Source organism: Tursiops truncatus, chromosome 11 (genome assembly GCF_011762595.2).
Source record: "Tursiops truncatus isolate mTurTru1 chromosome 11, mTurTru1.mat.Y, whole genome shotgun sequence".
NCBI lineage: Eukaryota > Metazoa > Chordata > Mammalia > Artiodactyla > Delphinidae > Tursiops > Tursiops truncatus.
Window position 1 is genome coordinate 58,593,431 of NC_047044.1, and position 12,374 is coordinate 58,605,804.

At 51.8% G+C, this 12,374-nt stretch overlaps 1 protein-coding gene across 6 annotated transcripts in view; it reads right to left on the bottom strand.

The window, feature by feature from the left end:
* DGKA (diacylglycerol kinase alpha) overlaps positions 1-11,144 on the bottom strand; it is a 29,068-nt gene extending 17,924 nt beyond the window's left edge. For 2 of the 6 annotated variants that reach the window (XM_073788534.1, XM_073788535.1), the window contains exons 1-15: positions 10,985-11,144; positions 5,197-5,344; positions 4,703-4,776; positions 4,248-4,380; positions 3,923-3,997; positions 3,417-3,466; positions 2,984-3,058; positions 2,665-2,784; positions 2,437-2,551; positions 1,777-1,865; positions 1,521-1,640; positions 1,227-1,325; positions 969-1,052; positions 692-765; positions 313-387 (exon numbers count right to left, since the gene is read on the bottom strand). In XM_073788534.1, coding sequence (XP_073644635.1) covers positions 313-387; positions 692-765; positions 969-1,052; positions 1,227-1,325; positions 1,521-1,640; positions 1,777-1,865; positions 2,437-2,551; positions 2,665-2,784; positions 2,984-3,058; positions 3,417-3,466; positions 3,923-3,997; positions 4,248-4,380; positions 4,703-4,776; positions 5,197-5,260 — 1,247 coding nt within the window. In that variant the 5' untranslated portion in view covers positions 5,261-5,344; positions 10,985-11,144. Of the gene's footprint in view, positions 1-312; positions 388-691; positions 766-968; positions 1,053-1,226; positions 1,326-1,520; positions 1,641-1,776; positions 1,866-2,436; positions 2,552-2,664; positions 2,785-2,983; positions 3,059-3,416; positions 3,467-3,806; positions 3,837-3,922; positions 3,998-4,247; positions 4,381-4,702; positions 4,777-5,196; positions 5,345-5,723; positions 5,746-9,944; positions 10,098-10,984 lie in introns of those variants that run through there. The other 4 variants (XM_019952480.3, XM_033866502.2, XM_073788533.1 and 1 more) reach the window with 4 other exon arrangements.
* Between the last annotated feature and the right edge of the window lie 1,230 nt (positions 11,145-12,374).

Consider the following 12,374-nt stretch of genomic DNA (forward strand, 5'->3'; position numbering starts at 1 on the left):
TATAACACCCTTCCCCTTTGTCAAACGACTTGTTTCTATTAAGGGTAGAGAAAAAGTACAATGGGGAAATCTTATAGCCACTTCTTAGTGGTGAGGGAGAGATTGGTATCTCCATTCTTTGAGAGCAGAACAGAGATGAGCTGGAGAATTCAGAGGTAGGGATACCCAGCAAAAGCAGCATTCTGAAGTCTGGTTTCTTGGGCTTCCCCTGGACCTCCCCTCCCAACAGGCACTCTTTCCTGCTCTTTTCCAACATACACAGATAGGCAGACACACACAAACCCTGCGATACAGCCCCTAACCTATACTCACCCTGGCTCGGGACCATCCTTTAGGAGGTTGAACACCTGTCGAGGGTTTAGTAGATACTGGAATTTCCAAAGCACCCTGTGTGGGGAAAAAGGAAAGCTCATGGCAGGGCACAGCATGGATATTCTGTACTCCACTCTCTCTCTCTCTTTTTTTTTTTTGGCCGTGCCGTGCAGCATGCAGGATCTTAGTTTCCCCACCAGGGATGGAACCCCCGCCCCCTGCAGTGGAAGCATGGAGTCCTAACCATTGGACCGCCAGGGAGGTCCCTGTACTCCACTCTCTTGATGTCCTCAAGGTATGTCCCCTGCATACACACAGATACCCAACCTCTGTCCATCTTCCCTCTCTATTTTACAAGACCTAGTAGAGCTCTTCTCACCTCTCCCCTTGCTTCCCACCACTCTTGGGGTTGACAAAGACCAGAAGTGGGTGGGTGTTAGAAACAGGGTCAATCTGCATTGAGGGAAGAAAACAAGGATAAGGAAAGCAGGATTTTGTCAGAGTTAAGATGGGTCCTGGAGACAGGAGCAGAGGGCTGGCATTCCCCCCAGGTGGCTTTCCCCTCCCCCAGGGAGCAGGAACCAGTCCCCAGGTTCCCCACTTCATTCCCTCCCATGAGGTCCCCACCACGAAGCCCAAGCCTCTCAGCCCTGTACCCGCAGTGCCTCAGAGGTGCTCAAATTTAAATCATCCACGGTCTTCTGGTTTGTTTTGCTAATTTTACGCTCCTGTCCAGAGGCCTAGGAAGGGAAGGAGGCAGAAGGAAGGAAAACTGGATTGTGTGAATCCATAAACAGATGAGAGTCTGACTTGAATCCTAAAAATATAGGCTCTCTGCTCTAAATGGCATTGTGTGCGTGTGTGAATGGGGGAAGCATTCCTGTCCCCTCCCAGCCGCTGTCCAGGGATCTCACAAGGACTCTGGGATAGATGGAAGATGGACGCAGGATGTGATCGCGGAGCAGCCCACAGTCACACTCATGGCCCATGGCTGGCAGGCAGTCGTCATGGATCTGAAAGACAAGGCAGGCACGGAGAGATTGTGGAGGGAACCTCGTCACCTCTCAGCTTGGGGTCTGCTACCGAAAGAGAGCCCTTGGGAGTAGGGCAACCAAGGCTGTAAGGGAGATGTGCCCGAGGGGGCCACCGGAGAGGGCAGCTTAGGGAGGGGCCCAAAGCAAGGCTGGAGGGATAGCTCCCGGACTGACCTCTAGGTGGCACCACACACAATGCAGCCCAACCAGACTGTGGTAGATCCGGATCTTTTTCTGACAGCGGTCGCAGCGTCCAGACTCACAGCCTCCTCGCACCCACACATGTGATTGGACCTTGGGGAGAAAGGCAAACTCTTGTCTGAGAGGGTCTGAGCAGGGACTAGGGGAAGGCCTGAGGGCAGCAATGGGCCAAGAGCCAGGACCAGGGCCAGGACGGGGGTGGTGATCTGGTGGGCGTGGGGTCACTCACACCAATGTCCTTCCGAGACTTGGCATAGGTGCTGACTTCGCAGGGCTGGGCCTTCATGGCACAGTGGTCGTGAACGACGTATTTACAGACTGGGCAAGAGTGAAGAAGGTCAGAGGCTTAGCTGCAGCCCCTCCCCCTATTTCTTCCTTACCTGGGGGTGAGACAGCATCACTCACTGAAACATGGCATATAACCCCTTGCTGTGAGGGTGTAGTACAGAACTCAAGTTTGGGCTGGGGGCTCACCTCCAAGACCTGTGCTTTTTGCTCACTCTTCCCCCTAAAAGAGCAATTGCTACTATATGCCCAACCCCACTCCATTCATGTGTCAGGAACTGAGCTGGATGATGTAAAGGAGGCCCAGATACAACAGCAACAATAACAACAACAATAATAATAGCTAATTTTTATTGCAGACTTAATAGTATGTACATGCACTACATGAAACACTTTTCTTGCATCAACTTATTTAAAGCTCACAATTACCTCATTCTCAGTTGAAGAAACTAAGACTTAAAGAAGTTATGTGGCTTTCCCAAGGTCACATAACCAGTCACTGGCAGAGCCCAGGATTCAAAGTCAGGTCTCTCTAAGTTCAGTGCTGTGTTCCCACAGATAGCTGGGCTGCCCCCCTCTTCCCACACTCCCAGGTTACACTCACGGTTACAGCTCAGCCCCTGTTTGCCAAGACCAATGCTCGACTCGCACAGGTTGCAGTAGACTGGTCGGGGGAACCTCTTGGGTCTCCACATGTGCTGCCCATTGTCCTTCAGGGTCTGGGAGGGCACAGCAGATGATCGGGAATGTCTAAGCCCTTAGAGTGCCAACCTCTGGCAAGTACAACCCAAGGCAACTGTTTTGCCCATCCTCACAAGTCTCTCCTACTCACCATCTCCAGACCCAGTAGCACTAGCAGTGGCACGGTGGTGGCACCAGCCCGGAGCCACTCAGCTAGGGAGACAGAGCCACTGCCATCATAGTCAATCTCTTTCATCATCTCCTGAAGAATCTGAGCAGAGAATGTGGGGAGGTGGACTTCTGGTGTGAGTAACCCCTCAGAGCTGACACTTCTCCACTGTCCCCTAGGACAGCCAGCCTAGCCATCCTAGCCAAGGGCACCAGGCTGCCTGTCAGAGGTGGGGGGAGGTAGATAAAGGTCTCACTAGGGAGCAGGTACAACAAGGGACATGCAGGAAGAATTGCCTTACCGGCCTCAGCTCAGACACCTCCCAATCCAGGTATTCAGCCACTCGCATCATCTGTATGATGATTTTGTCCACTTCCTGAGGGCCGAGAGGGTAAGAGCCACAGCCATACCCTGCCTCACTACCACCATCCAAACCCTCCTCTAGAAATCAGGGTTCCTGAGTTCCACCCACAGACCCCCTCTCTTTCTCAGGTGTCTCTGCCAAGTAAATGAATGTCTATGTGTCTGTGTTTGCAACGGAGCCCCCAAGTCGTGTCTCCAGCATCCTCTTTTAGGGGTCAAGAGCTTGGGACCTACTCCCAGATTTAGTCCTAGAGGACTCAGCTTCTCCCTCTAGCTTCCTCTGCTTCTTAAGATCCTGAAAGAGTTGGGACGGGGGGCACAGACAAATGGACACATATTCCCTTGCACAGCATACAGGTCCCCCAACTCACTGAGCTGTCCAGGATCCCATTTCTGTCCGTGTCGTACAGCTTGAAGGTGACTGTGGGGTGTTTTAGGGGGCCAGGGTCAGTTTGTGAGGGATACCCAAAGAATTCATAACAGAATACAGGGGAAACAAAGAGATAAGGAGAGACTTTTTGGATGAAGAGCCCAGGACTTGGGGCTGGGACTGAGATGGGAGACAAAAAGGGAGGGGAAACAGGTCTGGATTCCACCCTTGGTGAACCTGATAGGCGAGACAGTACACACCTCCCACATCCCATCCCGGGTCCTCCACACGAAAATATACAAGACGTGGGAACTAGGGTGACTATGGTGGATGGCGTTAGGTATAAGGAGTCTGGGGAAACAGAGGAAATGGGTCCATTCTCTGGCCCCACCTTTGTCTGGCCTGTCAGCCTTTAGGAATCCTGAAAAAATGAGGGAAGGAAGGCTGGGGAATACCCTCTCTCCCTTCACCTTTCCTTCCCTCTCCCAGTCCAGAATGGTAACTCACACTCTAGCTTGTCTTCTGGCCGGCCACCCTCCAGAAGGGAAAAGTAGCAGGAGACATCACTGAGACACACCACATCTGGTTACAGAAAGTACAGCAGATCTGAGGTTGGGGCTCCCTCCAGTCTGGCTCTTCTCTTTTCCTTTGTTCCAACTCTTCCCTTTAACTTTCCTCCCTCTGGCTCCTAGGCAAGCCTGGCTACCCTCTACCTCTCCCTCCCACCACCCTGCCCCCAACATGTGACTCAATTCCACTCTCACCCCAAAACCCACACTTAATTTCACTTTTCCTCAGGAGGCCCAGCGCAGTCCCATCTACGTGACCATACCTTCTTTTACAGTCTCTTCTAAGCAGTAACTAGTCTGGAAGGATTGAAACAGTGCCAGGCTTAGGGGACTGGGAACATTATCCACTTCCAGATAGATTTTCAGGAATTGCTGGAATCCTTCGTACCCAATGGCCTACGATGAGAGCAAGCATTACCCTGGGGAGATCTGCAGGATGGGAGTTGGGGACTGAATTGGGAGTGGTGGGGACAGTGACAATAAGTGCAGAGTTGAGAAGCACCCAAGGCAGGAGTATGGTTTATTGGGCTAAGTCCTGAGTTACTAGAATCTCTTGTTTTGTCCTAAAGCAATAGTTGCAGTAACAATGGATGCTGGGGAGAGAGGATAGCAAGGGTTGGGCCCAGAATAATCCCTGGAAGTTGGGCATCCCGATGGAGTAGCAAAAACAAAGGTGGGAGGAGTTGGTGAAGGAGAGGATTTCCCAGCTGCCACTCACATCTCCTTGGAGATATTCAGCCATTTCACCATCCTCAAAGAGCTTTAGGACATCACTGACCTTTCTGGTGGAGTCTAGGATGTGAAGGGAGTGAAGAGAGCATGAGTTTGGTTCAGCTCTCCCTGCCCTCTGCCACAGTCCCACCCAGACATCCAACGGGAAAGAAGATTCCAGTGAGATGAAAAAGAAACTCCAAGAAGAAACACAGAAGTACAGAGAGAAAAACATTTCATGTCCTCCAAGGTGGTTGCCCTCTTTATCTCTCTTCTCTGAGATGTGGTGCAGGCAGTCAAGATTCAGAGAAGGTGGGTAGAGAGCTAAGACCACGGGCATCTTCCTATTTCCCTCGCCTCTTGCTCCCAGCCAGGCATATCTCAGGAGCATCCCGTCTCAAGGCCACTGGGGAAAAGAGGGGGAACTTGGGGGAATGAAGAGGAGGAGGTATTGTCTAAGGGTAAGGTCCCCAGGACTGAATGACTGAGAGGAAGACTCACATTCCATGTATTTTTGCAGCTGGGCAAAATCACTGGGGCTTATTAGGCCCCTCTCCTTGGCCATCTTTCTTTTTTTCTTAAGGATGGACACGAAGACAGCTTGGTAGTAGTACTTCTGGCTCCTGGAACTCTGCTTCCAAGGGTAGCTCTGGAGGAAGATGACAAGAGCATGTGGCAGGACTGGCCAGCTGTCTGGGTCTCTTTGCTTCTGTATACTCTGTTCATTTTCCACTCCTACTACTATTTCTGTTCTTTTCTTGTCTCTGAGTCCCTCCCTAAGTCTCTTCCTTTTCCTGTGTTCCTCTCCTCTGTGTCTCTGTCTCTCCCTGACAGTGTCTGTCCGCTGTCTCTGTTTCTCTGACTCATCCCTGACTTTCTCTCCAACGTTTCTGTATCCTTCTCCAGCTCTCTGATTTCTTCCCCAACCTGTCTTGATTCATCTCTGACCCTCCCTCACATCCCTGCCCCCCACCCCTCTTTCCCAGGCTATACACGTCTCTGGGAGTGTGTCCCTCGCCTGCTCCTACCTTTTCTCCCTCCAACCCCAATCTCTGTAGTCTCTGCCGGGCCTAAGCTCTGTCCCATCTCCCTTCGCATCCCGCATCCCGCAGACCCGGCCCTCCGGCGGTTCTCACTGAGATGGCGGCACGCCTCCCGGGCCACTACCCCATCTTGCTCCGCCTCCAGCCCCGGTCCCCAGCCCTGCTCAGTTACCACTCCCAGAGCCACCCACGCCCCGCAGCAACGACCTCTAGCGCTCCTGGCGCGCGCGACAAAGAACCAGCTCTAGCCGGGTCCCCAGCCCCGGCCCCGCCTCGTCTGCGTCCCGCAGCGCTCCACTGGGGAAGGGCGGGACCCAGGCACGAGAGACTGGGGAGAAGGTAGGGGAAGAAAGCTCTGAGCATCTGCCGGGCGTCTCAGCTCCAGGAGGGTTGTGCTGAGTGCCGGAGCCTTCCTTCCACCCTGCTAGGTTAGCAGTGTTTAGGGAGCCCCAACTTTCAGCTATGGGACCCAGGGACCAAGGAGGAGCCATCACGTGGATCATGCTGACCACTGACCCAGGGGCCAAGCTGCAGAGGGCAACTTGCCTTGCGGATTCAGTAACAGCAATAACAATATCTTACATTAGCATAGTACAACACCACTTTGGAGTCAAACAAAACTGGGGTTAGTCATATCTGGGTTCCATTCTTAGCTGTGTTACCACTGTGTGACTTGGGCAAAGTACAGCTATAAAATGGCAGAATGCTACCTATCTTTCACAGTTGTGAGGATTAAGTCAAATAATGTATGGAAAGTACCTAGTATAACACCTGGCATATAGAGGGCCTACAAGGAATGGTAGTTATTGTATTAACAAGTAAAATCAAATTCTATGAGATAGGGAATTATTGGTATAGCCATTCTACAGATGAAGAAACGGGAGCTCAGAGAGGTTGGGACTTCCCAAGGCAGGTGACAAGGGGAGGAGCCAAGGCTCCAACCCAAGAACTTCGTGGTGCAACCCCCTCCCCCACCACCTCTCTGTCCTCCTCTTGTTCCACTCTCCCCTTCACACACTGCCTTCTAGTCTCACTGCCCTCCTCTCTGTTCCTCAAGCATGCCAAGTTTTTCCCTGCTCAGGGTCATGAGACTTACTGCTCTGTCGGCCTGGACCATCCTTCCCCACTCTTGACAGAGCTGACTTCTTGCTTAAGCTGAAACGTCAGCTCCTCCAAGAGACCTTCCCTGATCGTTCTGTCCTAAGGTAGCCCCCCTCCTTTGCGTAGCACCCTCCTTTGTTTCCTTCATAGAATTTATCACAACTGGAGATTATCTTGCCCATTTATTTGCTTCTTTGTTTACTGTTTGTCTTTTCCTACCAAAATGTAAGTTCCACAGGGCAGGAACTTATCAGTCTTATTCACCACTGTATCCCCAATACCTAATGCCCATCATGTTATAAGTGCTCCATATTGGTTGTACAAATAGTTGTATGAAGCTAGGGAGTCATATATGGGGACTCTTAATCCAAGCGCGGTTAAATGGGATGCCAGAGTATCCATCTGGACAGTGAGGGGAACATGAGACAATGTGGGGCACGTATAGTAGGTGCTAAATTAATATTTGTTAAATGAATGAATGATGCTAAAAAGCACTTATTGTGGTACTCCATCCAAGGCCCTGACCTTCTGTCTCCCCTCCGCCCACTTATTTAGGGTGGTTGGGGCAGGCTTAAGGAGGCAGTTAGGGTCTACTAGAATTTTTTTTCTGATGGTGCAAGAAACTTCTCTGTAACCTCTGCCCTTGGGACATCTCTGCCACTCACCTCCATGTATAGCATTCCTGTTCTGGAGGCTCTCTGGGAACACTTAGAAGGGGGTTCTGAGACACTAATATTGTGGAGAAAGGACTCCACCCACCTGGTCCTTTCAATGACTATAATCTAACTTCTCCTGCCAACAGATCTAATGAATATATAATAGTCTTATGGCTAATGGGGTCTGTAAGGCTTAATTAGCCTCTCTGATTACCCCTGGGGATTCTTAGATGGCTCCAAGGTTCTAGGAAATGGAATCTGAGAGAGAAAGTGACAGGGAGAGAGCAAACAAGAGACAAACGGGAGAGAAGACAGAATACTTCTCTCTTGCCTGTCTTTTCACAAGCCCCCCCGGTCTTACATGTAGTATATAGGAGAAGTTAAAAGAAAGGACTTTTGAATTAGATAGGCTTGGATTAGAATTCTAGCTCTTGGGACTTCCCTGGCGGTCCAGTGGTTAAGACTCTGCGCTTCCAATGCAAGGGGTGTGGGTTCGATCACTGGTCAGGGAACTAAGATTCCACATGCCACGCAGCGTGGCCAAAAAAAAAAAAAAAAAGAATTCTAGCTCTTGGGTGAGTTATTTCATCTCCCTGAACCTGTTTTCTTATCAGTAAAATGGTTACCTGGAGAAATCAGTCACCATGGGGGGGTTAAATAAGGTAATACATGCAATATACTTAGCAAACTGCATGGCACAGAGAAAGAACTCAGGAAACATTAGCTATTATTATTATTATTATTATTATACAAGGGTGGTACCTAGAGAAACATATCTGGAGATTAGGAAAAATGATGCCTTGGACCCAGGATGGCATAAATTCTAGGGACTCCCAGCAGCAGTGAACCCCAAGTTGTATACCTTCCCACTTGTGTCATGTCTCAGGCACAGGCATGTAATATCAGGATCCTGCATTTTGCCTCTGGGAGGGTGAGGAGGTGGCTATAGAAACTAGACTATCAGGGTCCAAGGACACTCCTGGGCTGGGACCTTGGACATAAAGGCTCCTGCGATTTTTTCAGTTGTGCAGGGCCTTAAAAATCTGGAACAAGTCCAATTTTGTCCTGCTCCATCCCAGCCCTGAGGCTGTAACCTGGGCTAGTCCAGACCAAGGCTAGGGCTAGGAGGGTGGGGTCTGCTGCCCAACCGCCAGCTATTTGTGACTCACCCTTCCCCTCCCTCCTCTGGTTTCCCTGCCTGCCCCTACCAACTTGGGGTGAGAAAGTAAGAAGTTGACTTGGAGGCAGAGAATCCTAGAGCGTCCTCAGAGCTGGGAGGCACAAACTGTCTTATTTTACAGAGGAAGAAACTGAGGCCCAGATAGAGAGCCACTCTCTCAGGGTCACACCCAGACTCTAGACATAGTGTCCTTAGTCCATTCCATTAAATCTTAGCGTCTCTGGTCTTCTAGATCTTATTTTAAACATTAAATAAAAAAAATTGCTGGTAACTGAGAGATAACTATGATTTCCAAAGCCAGTGCTAACATTTAAAGTTTCCTTTTTCACATCAACACTCATTGCTCACATTCCAAATCATGTAGGTTTACCATTACCCAAGAATCAGCTATGCCCCCAGAACACTCAGGCTGACCCAGCAAGGATCCCCAAGGGGCAGGCACTCCCTTTTGAGGGCCCAGACCTGATTACCTGGACTTCTGAATCCCTTAACCACACCAGGGCTTACATCCTCCTCCTGTTTCTGAAGACTGAGGGAGGGTCTCTTCCTTCCTGCCCATCCCTGCTACCAGTCAGTGGCCCCTGAGAGGGAATCATTTGGCTTGAAGCCTTAATATTTGTTAAGCCTCCACAAACATGGCAGATGGTAGTGTTGCCTGATTAAGGGGGTGGTGTTTGTGTGTGTGGGGGTGGGTGTCATTGTGCAGTACAGGAGGAAGTTACGATGTTGGCATGCTTGGGGGATGTGGGCTCATATGGTTAAGAGGTTGAGGAGATGCCCAGCAATACTTGCATTTCTTCCTCAGTAAAGCTCATTTCCCCCACTGAAAGGTGAAAAGTAGGATTCAGACCCAGGTAGTTTCAGAAACTTCCCGGTGACAGTTGTGGAAAGGAGAGGGGTAGGAAGTTGGGGACCAGGAGGCCAAACAAGAACCCTTCTCCACCCGTGCAGCGCTGTGCAGGTTCCAAAATGGACTTTCCTCCGACTCGGGTCCCCAGGAGCCAGCTTCAGCATCTGTCCGAATCATCGGGACAGATGGAGGGCAAGGTCTGCGGGAAACACTACTTACGGGGTTCTGGGCCAGTCCTCCCGCTGCCCCCCGCTCCTGGCGCAAACCCTTCTAGCTACCCGCTCCAGCTGTCACGCTTCCTCCTTCTCGGCCCAGCAGCCCTACCCTAGCCCGTGGGGCGTCCCCTCCCGCGGCCCCCGCCCCGGCCTGCTCCGGTGCGGGAGGGCGGGAGGCGGCAGGGGGCTCGCGGGGGTCTCTACCTTGCCTGCGGAGGGCGCGCTGTCGGAGCTGGAGCGCCGGCGCGGGAGCTGGAGCCCGAGCTGGGCTGGAGGGGACGGGCCAGGCAGACGCGGCTGCCGCGGGGCCGCGCCGCTCCTGACGACACAGCTGCCCGCCCCCCACCCCAGAAGGCCCGCCCGCCGGCGCCCGCGCCCGGCGCCGGGCGCCCCTAACTCTGGAAACTTCTAGTTCACCAGACCCGATTCCTCCCTCCCCCGTTTATCTCCAGGGCTCTGGTCTGTGCCACTTTCTCCACATTCCTGCGCAGCTCATCTTCCCGCCCCGTAACAGCTCTGTATCTGTCTTTCCAATCACTCACAGCCTCTCCCCGCATCCCAACCCTGGGAGGCCAAGGTAGGGGGCGGGGCCGCTGATGAGACAGCTTGGCTGTTGCCCACCCAACCAACTTCTCACCCTCTCCTAATTGCTGCCACCAGGGGCCTTCCCAGCTCCTTTCCATCCATCCACCATGGATTGAATTCACACTCAGGAGGCTCCGCAGGAGCAAGGCCAGAGTTTCAGACTGCACATCCTAAGACCAGACACCTCCGTGCCACCATGGGCTCCACACTGCTTGACACTACTTGAGAGAATCTGCCCATCTTTGCCTCCAGGTTCCTCACCTCCGTTAAACCCAAACGCCAGGTGCCTCAGATTTGTTTTCCCCAGGCTAAGGACACCTCCTTCTCTCAAGACTCAGATTCTTCCCTTAAGTCTGGGGTTGTGATTCAGGTGCAAAGAGCATTCTGGTCTGGGGGCTTCCCTGGTGGCGCAGTGTTTGAGGGTCCGCCTGCCGATGCAGGGGACGCGGGTTCGTGCCCCGGTCCGGGAGGATCCCGCATGCCGCGGAGCAGCTGGGCCCGTGAGCCATGGCCGCTGAGCCTGCGCGTCCTGAGCCTGTGCTCCACAACGGGAGAGGCCACAGCAGTGAGAGGCCCACGTACCGCAAAAAAAAAAAAAAAAAAAAGAGCATTCTGGTCTGAATCCACCCTTTCTCCATGCCCTAACCCTCCCACTTTACCTGCTGGCCTTGGCAGGTGCTGTGGAAGGCCCTGGCCAACAGTCGGGGTGAAAGGAGATCCTTTCAGCTTCTCCTGTCTGGAATCTGTTTGTAGTTAAGGCTCTTGGGGCAGCATGGATGGTGGTGAGGCTGGTAGAGCAAGGGAGAGAGGCTGAGGCCTAGGGACTTACTGGTAGGAACTGAAGACCCAGGCATCCTGCTCCCTGGCCCCGCCCCAACTCTGTCTAACCGCCTCCTAGCCTTCATTGAAGTAGGGCACAGTAACAAAGGCTTGAGTTCCTGGAATCTTCCCTCATACACCTGGTGGTGGAGAGGGGGAGGGAGAGCTCTGATTGGAAGGGTGTATGTGGGTGTTGTGTGTATGTTGTACGTGTACACACATACAAACACAAATGTAATATATACATACTTTTGGTGGAGGTTGGAGAGGAGAAGGAATGAATACACGAGGCCCTCTAGTGGAAACAGAGGGGTCTAAGCAGTTCTTGACTGTTCTGAGACTTGTTGGAAGAGAATCCTCCATTTTTATCAGAAATATAGCTGCTGAGTAATAGGGTTTGGAGTATCGTTGTTGCATCTGAACTGGAGATATGAGGCAGCGGTTGGAGAGGACCTGTCTCTCTGCTCCTGTCTCCCCTCTAATCTTAAAAAGACAAAGACACTCCCCATCCTTCATCTCCCCTTCCTACATGACCTCCTCAGTCAGTAAATCATAAGCACTTTTTTTTTAATTAAAAAAAAATTTATTTATTTATTTTTGGCTGCATTGGGTCTTGGTTGCTGTGTGTGGGTTTTCTCTAGTTGTGGCGAGCCGGGGCTTCTCTTGTTGCGGAGCCAGGCTCTAAGCATGGGGGCTTCAGTAGTTGTGGCATGCGGGCTCAGTAGTTGTGGCACGTGGGATCAGTTGTAGCACGTGGGCTCAGTAGTTGTGGCTCTCGGGCTTAGTTGCTCTGCGGCATGTGGGATCTTCCCGGACCAGGGCTTGAACCCGTGTCCCCTGCATTGGCAGGCGGATTTTTAACCACTGTGCCACCAGGGAAGCCCCAAGCACTTTTGAAGGTTTATTACGCACCAAGTCCTGTACTTTGTTCTGCAGGACAGCCAAAGACATAGATAGCCCAGCTTAAGGACTGCACCAAACAGTGGCTTGGTTGTGTGGGTATGTGTATAAGCCATCCTAAACAAACATACAATATAAGTAAGAACAGGTCCCCTAGTTCCTCTTCCAATCAGTTTTCTGCCCCTGAGCCCCTCATCTAGAAATCCTGGAATGATACTAATCCTTAAGGCACTCAGCTTTCCTTGCAAATAACACTTGCAGTGCTACCACCCTATGTACGACCTGTGTTTTTTCACTCTGTCATCCTCAGCTATGTTCCTACATGAAGTT